The 12,356-nt window shown below is 39.8% G+C and overlaps 1 protein-coding gene across 1 annotated transcript; it reads right to left on the bottom strand.

Annotated features, from left to right (window-relative positions):
• Nucleotides 1-987: 987 nt before the first annotated feature.
• On the bottom strand, nt 988-6,282 carry gale (UDP-galactose-4-epimerase). Its single transcript, XM_088434001.1, has 11 exons — nt 6,164-6,282; nt 5,337-5,461; nt 5,144-5,274; nt 3,976-4,089; nt 3,564-3,740; nt 3,367-3,480; nt 3,217-3,283; nt 2,230-2,315; nt 1,802-1,879; nt 1,573-1,687; nt 988-1,491 (listed from the first exon to the last, which is right to left on the bottom strand). Exons 2-11 carry the CDS (start codon nt 5,455-5,457, stop codon nt 1,427-1,429), a joined length of 1,068 nt encoding a protein of 355 aa, XP_088290127.1. The 5' UTR covers nt 5,458-5,461; nt 6,164-6,282; the 3' UTR covers nt 988-1,426.
• Nucleotides 6,283-12,356: the final 6,074 nt, after the last annotated feature.

The raw sequence follows: 12,356 nt of genomic DNA, 5'->3' as shown, positions 1-12,356 counted from the left end.
GGTTGCTTGCTGTTGCCTATCCCAGCGGTCTCTGGGCAGGAGTACACACTGAACTGGTCGCCAGCCAATCGCAGGGCACACAGGGAAGTACAACCAGTCACAAACCCAATCTCACCTAAGGACAATTTATAGAGCTGTAATAGCGAAAAAGTTCTGCACGTACCACACATTAAGTTGTTGAAAGCCTTCAGCAGGAAGTCTCCATCTCACATACGTGGCCAGAGGAATAGAGTTAAGGACAGTTAAGAACAAACAAAACAAAGTGATTAATAATTTGGAATTTCAAGTGTAAAAACCTCTTCAGTTTTAATGTTGGTCAGCTAAAGGCTCAACTCTTAATTCAATGTCAGAGGAGTGCCCGTAAGCATGTCTTGTTATGGTCAACTCGTCTGTTTGGCATGCAAAAAAAACAAAAACAAAAAAAATGGCAAGCACCAAGGATGTGAAAGATGAAAGCGCAAAATAGGTTCGCAGTTTGCTAGTTACTCATTCGCCGACTGATGGTGTAGCATCAGGAGCAACAAGGGATTCAGTTTTTGTTAGGGGACATTTCAAGCATGGTTGCCAAGGTTGGGAATTGTGTCCTCAGCCTTCCTAGTCCGGTACTTTTTTTTAATGACCATGTCGTTAGGTATAGTTGCGTTTTTTTTTTTAAATACCATACTTCGTAAGGAATTTTTTGTCTTAATGACCACAAGCCCATATACAGCAAGACATTTGGAGTACAAGGGGAAGCTCGATGAACTCTGGATGACCCAGCAAATAATTGCGAATAACTGAAAAACTAATATGACAAAAAAAAAAAAATTATGGCTTGAGGCAAGACAAATGAAGCAGAAATGTGATGGAGGGCCAGCTTCACAACTAGACACAAAATATGTAAGAGGCCACCTCTGGCTAATTTAAGAAACATTGTGTTGTACTTCATTACTTCATGAGTATGGCTTAGAGATCAGTATAGAAACTACAATAAATGGATACAACAGATCAGGTTAAACAGGAGTATGTATTTTTCAAAAACTGATGAAATGCTAACCCTAATTAGGGTACCTTCTGCAGTTACAGTAGTACATGAAATTTTAAATTAACATCCTTGACCGTCAAGAGTAGATCATAATAATTATAAGACCTGTCTGAATATGCATTAAGCAACACAGATATACAGTACAGTACAACATAGCAATATAATATTGTGTTTAATTATATTATCATTGATTTCTGAACATAAATTTATCTAATAGCTCACAGTAAGGCATGTAGGCTTCATTGTAAACACCCACATCCATAACCTTAGGTTCCCTGGAATAAAACCATCAAGCATAAAGTACTCTTATTTCCCTCAATATTTTTTCAGACAAAATATATAAAAAAAACAGTATGCTTTGGCCCTTTGATTTAGCAGAAGTTTGAAAAAGGAGCAATGGTGTCAAGAAGCTCCCTTTTTGGAAAATCCGTTGGGGTTCATTGACTGCCAGCGCCAAGTGTCCTCACCTGCATGGAAATGGATACATTGGTTCATGTACAATACTTTTGAAATATTTCTTTTAAGAAGGATGTTGGTGGACAAATTACACATTCTGTCCAGTGCAAAGGCAGTCTTCCAGCCTAACTCCTTCTCAGCCAGGCAAGGATCAGCGTAACAGCATGCTGCATCTCCAGCACGACGAGGGGCAATCTTGTAGGGTATCTACAGAGAGATGAGATAGCACCTTCAATTCAGGGAATATCGTCACGTTAGAAGTTTGATTAATGTCAAACGATGACTTGATCTTGTAGAGGAAAAACTTGCTATGTGACTCACTTTCTTCCCAGATGCCTTCTCCATAGCCTTTACAATCTGGAGGACAGAGTAACCGACTCCTGTTCCAAGATTGTAAACCTGCAGATAAAAAATATAGATCATCACTCATCACTGCTTTCCCAGCATTTATTGGCTCTTAGCAAAGACAGTATTTTACATTAAATATACAATTTCAACCACATGCAATCATTTTTCATGGAACCAACCACATGCAATCATTTTTCATGGAACACTGCATTAATAAATGCCGTACCTTACAACAATGTCATTGACTGTGCACCAAATGAGATCCAACACAAGATAACAATGAACAGGTTTGTTTGAAATGGTGAGACTCAAATCTATGGATGTTGTTTTAAAGATGCTAAATGATTCTGATACAACATTAAAACTGAATCTCAGTCGAATCATGCACTTTTTCCTGTTACCTTGCAACCACAGTTCTCCTCCAACTTCTTCAGCGCAGCTATGTGTCCTTTTGCCAAATCGACAACATGAAGATAATCTCGCACACCTTAAAAATACATGAGATTTAAATCGTGACCGTTTGTTTAAAGCAGGGTAGACACATGCCAAAAATATAGAAATATAGGGCAGCAGTTATCGAGTATTTTTGATATTTGGGTATCCTATAAAAAATTTGGAGAGGGTATACAGATAAAAATAATCTTTACTTTTTTCTTTACTTTACAATCTATACATTTTTGATGATCAACATGTACTTCTTTCTCTTGAAACGTTACATTTTAGACAAATCTCTCCCAATAAATTTTGATCTAAGACAGAAACAGTCAATTAAAATTAACATAATTAGTTAAAATGTGATCAGTAGGAACGGCAACTGTGTCAGGCTGTCAGCATCAAGTGTACAGAGTCATTTACTGTATGTCTATCATGGATGCTTGAATGGAGCCCTTGAGCACTGATAGCTAGCAACTATTTTATGCTAGACACTGCTTTAACATAGCCTGAGCCACCAGTAAACACTTGCGCAATGTTAAGGTAATTAACTCATTTGTTAGCACCCTGACTTGGCAAGTGAATGTGATTTTTCAGAACAACGCGCTATTTGTATGGGGGGGGTTGGCCCCAACAGTCACGATCGAAGGATTAGTCAAGCTGTTACACGGTGCTGGGAAGAACTTAAAAAAAGCGTACCAAAGTGTTTATATGCATATATTATTTGATAAACCAATGTTTATATCGAATATGGCCTTCTCAGCACATTGTGTTGCGCTTTACTGCTCTGCAGATCATTCACAATTGTTCCTGCTATTGGCTTGACTTTTTTCTGACACATACACTACTAATAAGCGGGAATCTACAGCAAGAAAAAATGCCTCAAGCATGTTCTTGAACCGACAATCGAATTACTCGAGGACTGGTTTCAGCCCTATAAAACGTATATTTGATACCTGTCCCGTCCGGTGTGTCATAGTCATTTCCATATACGCTGAGGCACTCCCTTCTTCCGACAGCCACCTATTAGGAAGACGTGAAAGTGATGTGACGCCACACGACATCATCCGCGACTCGAAAAAGAGAAACGAATAGTCTGTCGGTACCTGGGCGACATATGGTAGCAGATTGTTGGGGATACCCTGCGGGTCCTCCCCGATGAGGCCAGAGACATGAGCACCGATGGGGTTAAAATACCGCAGCAATATGGAATTCCAATTCTGCCCGCACAGTACACGGCGCAAAGGCTGAGAAAAACTTCCCGAATGCATGCATGAACGTGTGTCTGCCTTCAGCCCCGTACCTTGTTGGCTTGGCAGTGGTCCTTGATCATCTCCTCTATGAAGAACTTGGTCTTGCCATAAGGGTTGTTACAGCTTCCGACGGGGTGCCGCTCATCGATGGGCAGAGACTTCGGTTGTCCGTACACTGTGGCCGAGCTGCTGAACACCAGATTGTGCACCCCGTGAGCCTGCATCACCTGCAGCACAGGTGAGCTTACTGTTAGCTCGTTAACTGCCATCGACGATTATAGAGGTCAAGATTCATGCTTTCTGGACTGGCGGTGAATGAGTTAACCAAGCAGCAAGGGCAGGTGGGATCTGCTCGCTGTGTTTGAACAAACAAGGCTCGACGAACACAACATCCTCCTCAGCGACTAAACATTTGCACAAACCGATCAAGTCACGATGCAGATTGAGCTAGGCTAAACTGACCTCAAGTAGGTTCATGGAAGAACTGAGGTTGACCCTGTAGTAGCGTAATGGCTGCTCCACCGATTCCCCAACAGCCTTCAGGCCAGCAAAGTGCATCACGGCGCTGAAAGAATGCTGCGACACACAATGAGATTTCAAAAAGTTAAAGATTCTCTTCACAGGATAGCCTATCTAAAAGGAAAGCACAACACGAAAAATTATTTTTTAATTCTGATGGTGACAAATGTTTTTTTTGAAAAAACAGTGGAAAATAATTTCTTGAGTACAGTTAATATGAATTCATTCACTGCTCTATTTCAAATCTAGGAAAAAGATGCAGTAGTGCTTCATGGAGCTTGGCGATAGGGCCAAAAAAATAACATTTTCTTAAAATAAAATAAAAATGTAAGAATAGACTCAACAAACATTTACTTGAAGGGCTAATTTATTTCAAAAATCCTCTGGTAACTATTGAGCCAAAAAAAATTAATTTTGATTTAGCCTGAGTTTTCACATAAACGGAACATTCATACTTGGTAGTTGGTGCAAAACTCACTGAACTTAACTCCCAAAGACCTATTTTTTATTTATTTTTCTCGACACATGAGGTTCTAAAAATGACTGCTACTGTTATGTCATTCACTGCTGTCCAAGTTATATTTGGATTTTTGACTTCTATGGTCTGTAGTCATCAATGATAGTGAATGGTGAAGGGATAGGCCATTTATTTGACCATTTTCAGCAGTTAAAACTTAATATTTTGGATATAATGAATTTGATAACTTGTTATTTCACTAAATTCTTATCTTACTAAATTGTATTAATACCTATAAAACCATGTTTTTTCTACTTTTTGTCAACTGAAAAAGCTGAACCATGATTGATCGGTCGTGACCTGAGCCTTCATCGCATGTAATTTCATTTTCAGCGACAGTAAGCGGAATAATGTGTTTTTGAAAGTATTCGTCGTAAATGAAAAATAATGATCAAACTAACTCAATTCAATTGCAAAGACGAAATTTCATTCAATCCCAGGTAATTATTTTTGCAAACTCTTGATTACATGAAAAAGCAAGGTTTCGAATCTTCAATTTTTAATTTGATTCATGCCCTGCCCTAGTGCTTCATAGAGTAGAGGTATTCCACAAGTGATGCGTTTGGATAAACCGTATTGAATTAAAAAACTGACCTTTTTGAAAACTTCTTCCAGGGCAGCCTTGTCCAGAAGGTCGAGTTCATGAAACTCAATGTGGGTGTCCAAAAGCTTCTCTATCCGAAGTATACTCTCAGGCACACCCCCTTCTCCTCCATCCACGCCACCTAAATGCATTGTGAATAGGTAAACCCATACCTAGCTAAAAACACATACCTTACTTACTTACCCCTTATAGCGTTGCTGAAATTATCAACTACAATGGGCTGGTAGCCTGCTTCAATAAGCTCCAAAACGCAGTGACTCCCAATGTAGCCTGCACCTCCTGTGACTAGCACCTTCACTGCCATTTTCCTACACATCAAAGACAACACATGATCATCATCGTCATCATAAAAGCACACAGAACACAGGACTTCAAGTTGAATATTAATGGGAAAAAAGGAGGACGAAAACGCATATTAAAAATGTCTTGGTGGTGCAGATGTTGAGGGGGAAAAAAATAATAAAAATGGGGCTGATTAAGTTGTATGTAAAAAATATATATTTTGTAGCTGTAGAAGAAATGACTTGTGGTTGTGGGGAAAAAAAAAATGAAACCTTGGGTGTTTCGAGCCCATTTTGGAAGGGGATGGGTGTAGCGCCGTTGAAATTTCAGGATTTGCTTTTAAATATTTTACTTTATACTATTTTAACCAAAACACACTACCCTTATTTTGAACAAGGAAATGGCAAGTAAGAGAGAGAGAAAGAGAGAGCGCGCGCGCGAGAGAGAGAGAGAGAGAGAGAGAGAGAGAGAGAGAGAGGAAACGCCATCAAAAGAGAATTACATTTATGTACATGTGACTCAAATTGTTTTACTAGGAGTTTATTGTAAATGTGCGTCATCATTATACCCTTGGAACTAAACCATAGTCTGACTATTAAAGTAGAAGACAAAGATCGCGCCAAACTTTTGGGGGAGAAAAGGCTACACTATTTTTAAGGGGGAATCATTAATATATTTTTTGGTGCTCAAGAAATGAAATGAAAATGTAGAATTGACGGCGTACTAACCGTTTCTGCTGCAGACGCCTTCACTCCCTGTCATCCGTATACTGTTGTAGAGTGAAGTTCACTATTGAAATGTGACTTCCTGTCTAGAAATCTTCAAACTAAAAGACTCAACAATAAAACAATCTCAAATTCATGAATCTAAAATCGCATACGCTTAAATTAATTAATTATATTTATAATTTTAAAAGTTTAAAATGTAAATTACGTTTTAAAACCTTGCAATTTAGCAAGCCCAGATTGAAATACACCTTTATTCTGACAGACTCTCCATAAACGCGGAGTTTAGTGGTCACGTGTCAATGACGCACGATTGTGTTTGAATGACTATGTGCTACCTATCCACACAAAAAGGTGATTGTAAAACCAGGCTGCCCTACCTGAGACCAATGGGAGTGATGCGATGACATGGCGAGTGTAGTGCCACGTTGCAACCGGAACCCACTAACAACATCCTTTAGATAAGCATTGTAAGGATAATCGGTGTAGAAGGGTCTTTTCTTAACTTTTCAATGTGACAACGTGAACAATGATTTAGCTGTAGATATTGCCTCACGTGAAAGAAAAATAAAAATCGGAACCGAATTAGAATGGAATATTTATTGCAGTGGTGTTTGTCATATCATATGCTCTACCCCATTTCCAGGATCTCCAAACCAACATCACTATGGAGTGCCATCAGCCTTTTATCACCATCAAACTCACGTCTTATTAACCAAATGTTTACAAACATTGCAGTACAACTTTAAGTTCCTTAAAAATGTTTCCTTTATCCTATGAATTTCGCAGGATGTACTGGACACGATGTTGGCTTGTCTCACACTCTACCCTGCTAACTACAATGTGTGTAATAACTGGTTAAAGGCTACTGAATCCAAAATTGTATTAATGGCTGATTCGTCCAGAAGAATTTATTTGACAAAATGAGTCACTTTGATCATATATATTTTAATATATTTCATATTATATTTTTAATTGTAATATTCAAGTTGAAAATACATTTGTTTCCCGTGTCACACTCCATGATTTATTTGTCTTTTTTTAATGGAGGCAGAATTGGTAGGCTGTATTGTTGCAGAAATATGTATTCCCAAATATAAAATGCTTCCTATATGTTCCCATTTATTTGCGGGATTGGAAAAGATCGAAAATGTTCCTTTTTTTGCGCAGCGTCATTATTACAGTATTTCTTTGATTTGTTTCAGTTTAGTTCAAAGACAATAAAGCATTCACGTGATAGAAAGGGAAAGGACAGGATATTACATTTTATCAGTGACTCATTAAAAGATAATCCTCCCACCATCACCAAAAAAAAAAAAAAAAAAAAAAAGAAATCTCCCTTCCTTGGCCACTGCTGACTTCAGCAATCACGCTAAAGTCCTACAGAATGTCCAATGATGATTGGTGGCGGCCAGAACAATTAAAGACTCCTCCACTAGATGGCAGGAGATCCAAAAAACCGGTGTATTCACCTGTTGCCATTCATACAACAGAATAATGGTTTTGTCTTCAACTCCACAAACCCAAATTTCACACTTATACCCATTCAGTGACATTTTTGGTTGCTGGTGTGTGGTGAGGTATCGAATGTTTAAAAAAAAGTGTCTTGGCTCTATAAAGGTTGGGAAAACTAGACCAGACAAACCCAACAGCAAAGAAATATACATACTGATTTTTTAATCCAAAGTTTGCTCATATTAATTTTTCTACTGCACGCGGTGACCATTTCTTGACTCTTTTCATGGGCATATGTCGCCGCCCTTAAATCACAATGTGTGTTAATTGAATGGAGTCACCTTTAAAAGCATACGCTGCTTTGATTCACTGATGGGGGGGTTGAAAGGTAATGGATGGAACGAGCGAGGGTGTGACCATCCGCGGGGTCCCCATCTGATTCTCTTCATCTCTCTCCACCAGAGTGCCAGTTAATCCTCTCCTCATCCCCCCGGCTCCCAGCAGGATGCAGCGGCCCCCGCCGAAAGGCGAGTCGCATTAAAGCCAAGAACTTTCCTCTCGTGCTTGTCTGTTAGTCAAAGCTGATTGGAGATTACAGGCCTGGAGCGACACCACAGCTCTCCATCTTATCTCAAATCACTTTCAAACCTCTTCTTCCCTCCATCTTTCTTCATCCAGACTGCAGCATTTCAGTGTCATCAACTTTCACTTGCTGCTGCCCTTCTGCCCTTTTCACCGCTTCTTCCGAGACTTAATGACATGAAAGATGATTCGGAGGCGGAGAAGATTGGGGGGGGGGGGGGGGGTGCCTTTCCCTCCACAATGATGTCATGGGGGCATTTGTCCTGCTGGTGTTGAGGCTTCCCTTCCTCTGCTAATTACCTTGTACAAACTCCAATCTGATATGGCGGATATGAGCCCCAAACACAATTATTGTGGGCTAACAAAGAGATATTGAGATTCAGGGAAGGGAGCAAGGCTGCAAGTAAGATGGTATGGTCAGCACCCACATGCACGCAGCACACACACACACGCAGGCCACACATGCACATCAATACAACCACTTGTCCTTCTCCTCCATTCCCTCAGATAGGCTAATGTTATTACTGTGGTAATTATGCTCATTAGTGCCAGCAGCTGTAGAGAGCCCACTGCTTGCTGTTCAAACCCCATCCGACCATTTCTGCAGTGTTTTGCCTCCCCTTTTTTGTGCTCTTCACATCTCATTTTCAGACATCCTAGATAGCCGCAAAGATTCGCAAAAAAAAACAAAAAACATCTATTAAATTTCTAATGAGGCTGTTTACTGACATACTAGATCAAAATTGCCATCAGGAATATAGCAGGTAATATCATATGTCATATACATACATACAGTACATACATACATGCGTACATATATACATACATGCATACGTACATACATACATACATACATACATACATACATGCATGCATACATACATACATACATACATACATACATATATATATATATATATATATATATATATATATATATATATATATATATATATATATATATATATACACACATATATACATACATGTGTACATACATACAGACATATATACATGCGTACATATATACATACATGCATACATACATACATACATACATACATACATACATACATACATACATACATACATACATACATACATACATACATGCATGCATGCATGCATGCATGCATACAACATATATGTACATACATACTACATACATACATACATGTGTACATACATACGTACAGACACAATTTACATACCTACAAGTAAATATCCTCCCAAGACCCAGCCTATTCAGTTGTGTCTCGTGAACATTTAATTTTTGTCAATATATATTGCCTCCTTCGAGCTACCTTACTAAGTCCGAGTGTGCTCACCAGAGGACATCCTGGCCTTTTATTTAGGTGGGTGCTCTTTAACCTTGCTGTCTCGCTGAGACGGAATGAACACGACAGTGCACACAAACGAATAGGCTGTGTCTCAGGAGGGATACACACGAACACACGCGCACTAACATGCATACGCATATAAAATATAGTGTGTGTGTGCGCGCATGCCTGCGCGCGATCGACTTTCCTTCTTTTTGTATTAAACACGAACACGAGATGACGCTGTTCAGTCAAAAAAACAGCCCTTTTTCGTTCTCGATCCCACGATATAGTACACTCGCTTCAAAAGTAGTTGGAATTTTTTTAAACAATATTTCTCAGGCGCTGTCAATGAAATAAGAAATTGTGGTTTAAATAAGTTGGTTGCCACTTGGTTTTGTCGGGAATCAAATATGAGCGGTCCACAATCAAGGCATAATCCCCCGTTTGCATATTTGCAGAGAACCTAGAAGAGCAACAAGGCGTTTTTATTCAAAACTTGGCTAGATTGCGTTTGGTTTTATTGCCAGGGGATGATGCAGCTACTTGCTCAGGCTATACGCGACTAAGCCAGGCATCAGGCGCTAAATGTCATGCATAGCCTACTTTTATTGGCTGATATGGCCTGTTGTAGCCTTCTCCTTTTCCTGGAAGCTATTGTTAAAGAGGTGGTTGTTAATGCGGCTGGCCAGATGGGCTCCTTCTCCCCTGCAGGTCTGACTGAGGGTGTTTACCATCCACTGGGCTGTGAATAACAGGTGAGACCACGGCAGGACTCTCAGCCAATCAGAACCAAGCAGATGTTAGCAGTCTCCCTGTAAACCTTTATTTGGCATTTAGAGGCCGCGTGGGAGTGATCTGTATAATAACACACTGAATCCAAGCGAATGTGCTTTAACAAGTTGGGGATGTGGTTATCTGAGATGGACACGCCACTCACCATCATGAATGTCCAGCTGACTTTAGTTCCAATAACGCAAATTAGGTTTCCGTGTGCCTGATTGCCAGACATTTTCCAAACATGTCCGTTCATCTTGTGTGTGGCAAAATGTTAGCAGCATTATCAAAGCAAATGTTGAACATTCCTGTCATTTTCCGGTGCAGGCGGTGCGGAATCACTACAATTTGGTATCATGGCAACAGTAAAGGTAAAGCCCTGGGAACGGCGGAGAGTGGTCTTTTAAAGCTTTGAATCAATCTACCTTAATGGATGACCTGAGTCAAGCATGCATGTATGGATTAGGTTGGCTGGAGCACCTGTCCCTGTTCTGTCAACAGCAGATCGGGTTCCTTGCCACACATTCACCTGGCTGACACGATTTCCTGTCACTGACAATGCACTGGCCCGCATGAATACACATGAACGCTGCTTTCAAAGTGAATTTACTGGAGCATTTCCTTAAGGTTATTTGGGTTGAAAATCATGTGAGGTGAATTCGGAGAGTGTATCTAAATATGTTGATTATGTGTAAGTGGAGATAAAGAAGTTAAAACAGGTTTTGTTTAAAATTGTTTTGTATGTGGCTAAAACAAGGCCTTGTGGCAGACTTGCGTAGCTCACTATTAATCATATTAATTTGGCCTATTTCAATTACTATAGCATGTGGTTAGCTAGCTTATTGTTGTGCTTATCGTTTGTTGTAGTCGCTTTTAGTCATGTATTTTTCACCTCAATCATAATGGTCATTTATGAGTCACCTTTCTCGTTTTTATGTATTTAGCATTTTTTATCATAGAGGGACATGCATTTGTATTTACTATTGGGACTGATGGCCAGTGGTTTGTTTACTGACTCGGTTATATAGAATTTCAGTCAGACAGATGTTGGTTTTCAGTGACATGTTCTCTGAACAAGCATTCCAACCGCCATAGGAAGCTGGATTTCTAGTTTTGTTTAGGGTCTTGTTTTCTGAGTCTAGTTTTTGAGTAGTGTTTTCCATGTCTACTTTTCCAGGTTTAGTTTTCAAGGTTTCTTTATTGTCATCAGAACTGCAGAAGTACAAGCAACAAAATTTCACTCAACAGGCTCGAACTGTCCAAGAAAATGCAAAATGTTGATGACCAACAGAGGGAGACAGGTTTGAATGGCCTGTCGGTACTATCTAAGAAGCTTCTCGAGATTTTAGATGAGAAAAGAAAAACAAGGCATAGGTGAGATAAAAAACAAGACTCGAGCCATGTCCCTAATGAGAGATATAGTATAAGTCCGGAAAAAAACCTTGCACTTGCCACATAGAGCTCATCGCACATCTCAAGACTGGCAGTTGTTCCAAGCAAGTCACGTCATGTGTTTTTTTTGGTGCTCCCAGTGGTCGCGTTGGACTTTTGTCGAAAGACTTACTTCTGTCCTACTTCCGTTCCCTGACTGTTTCTGTGTCCAACTTCTGCTCTTCATACTAGTGCTAGCTAGCTTTATGCACGCTCAAAAACGTGTCTTTCCTTGATGCCACACTTTGCGGAATAGCTCGTTGTTGGTTTCTATTGTTATACTTTTTGTTTTCTTCAGGATACTGTTATATGTTGAAATCTAAAGTACTCTGTGGGGATACAGTATAACAATAACCACACCAAAGCATGGCCAACACTGCCCGTCCGTCAGCCCGTTAGCTTGAAAGCTATCTGGGGGCAAGCGCCTTTCATCCTGTCGTGACGACCCAAGGGGATATTCACTGGCGACCGGACGCTTAATGTGAATATATATTTTCACGGCTCAAACATGAAAGGATGTGTGAGGCATAAAAGAGATGCGTAAAATTTGACTGGCAGTTGACAGTTGTGTGGGGCATCCTTGCAGCAAATACAGTGGACACCCAAAGGGTTTTTTATGATTCTGAAGCCTC

The sequence above is a fragment of the Hippichthys cyanospilos genome, chromosome 14 (genome assembly GCF_059441005.1).
Source record: "Hippichthys cyanospilos isolate Australia breed blue-spotted pipefish chromosome 14, RoL_Hcya_1.0, whole genome shotgun sequence".
In the NCBI taxonomy this organism is placed as follows: domain Eukaryota; kingdom Metazoa; phylum Chordata; class Actinopteri; order Syngnathiformes; family Syngnathidae; genus Hippichthys; species Hippichthys cyanospilos.
This window is presented reverse-complemented; position numbering and strand designations above follow the sequence as displayed.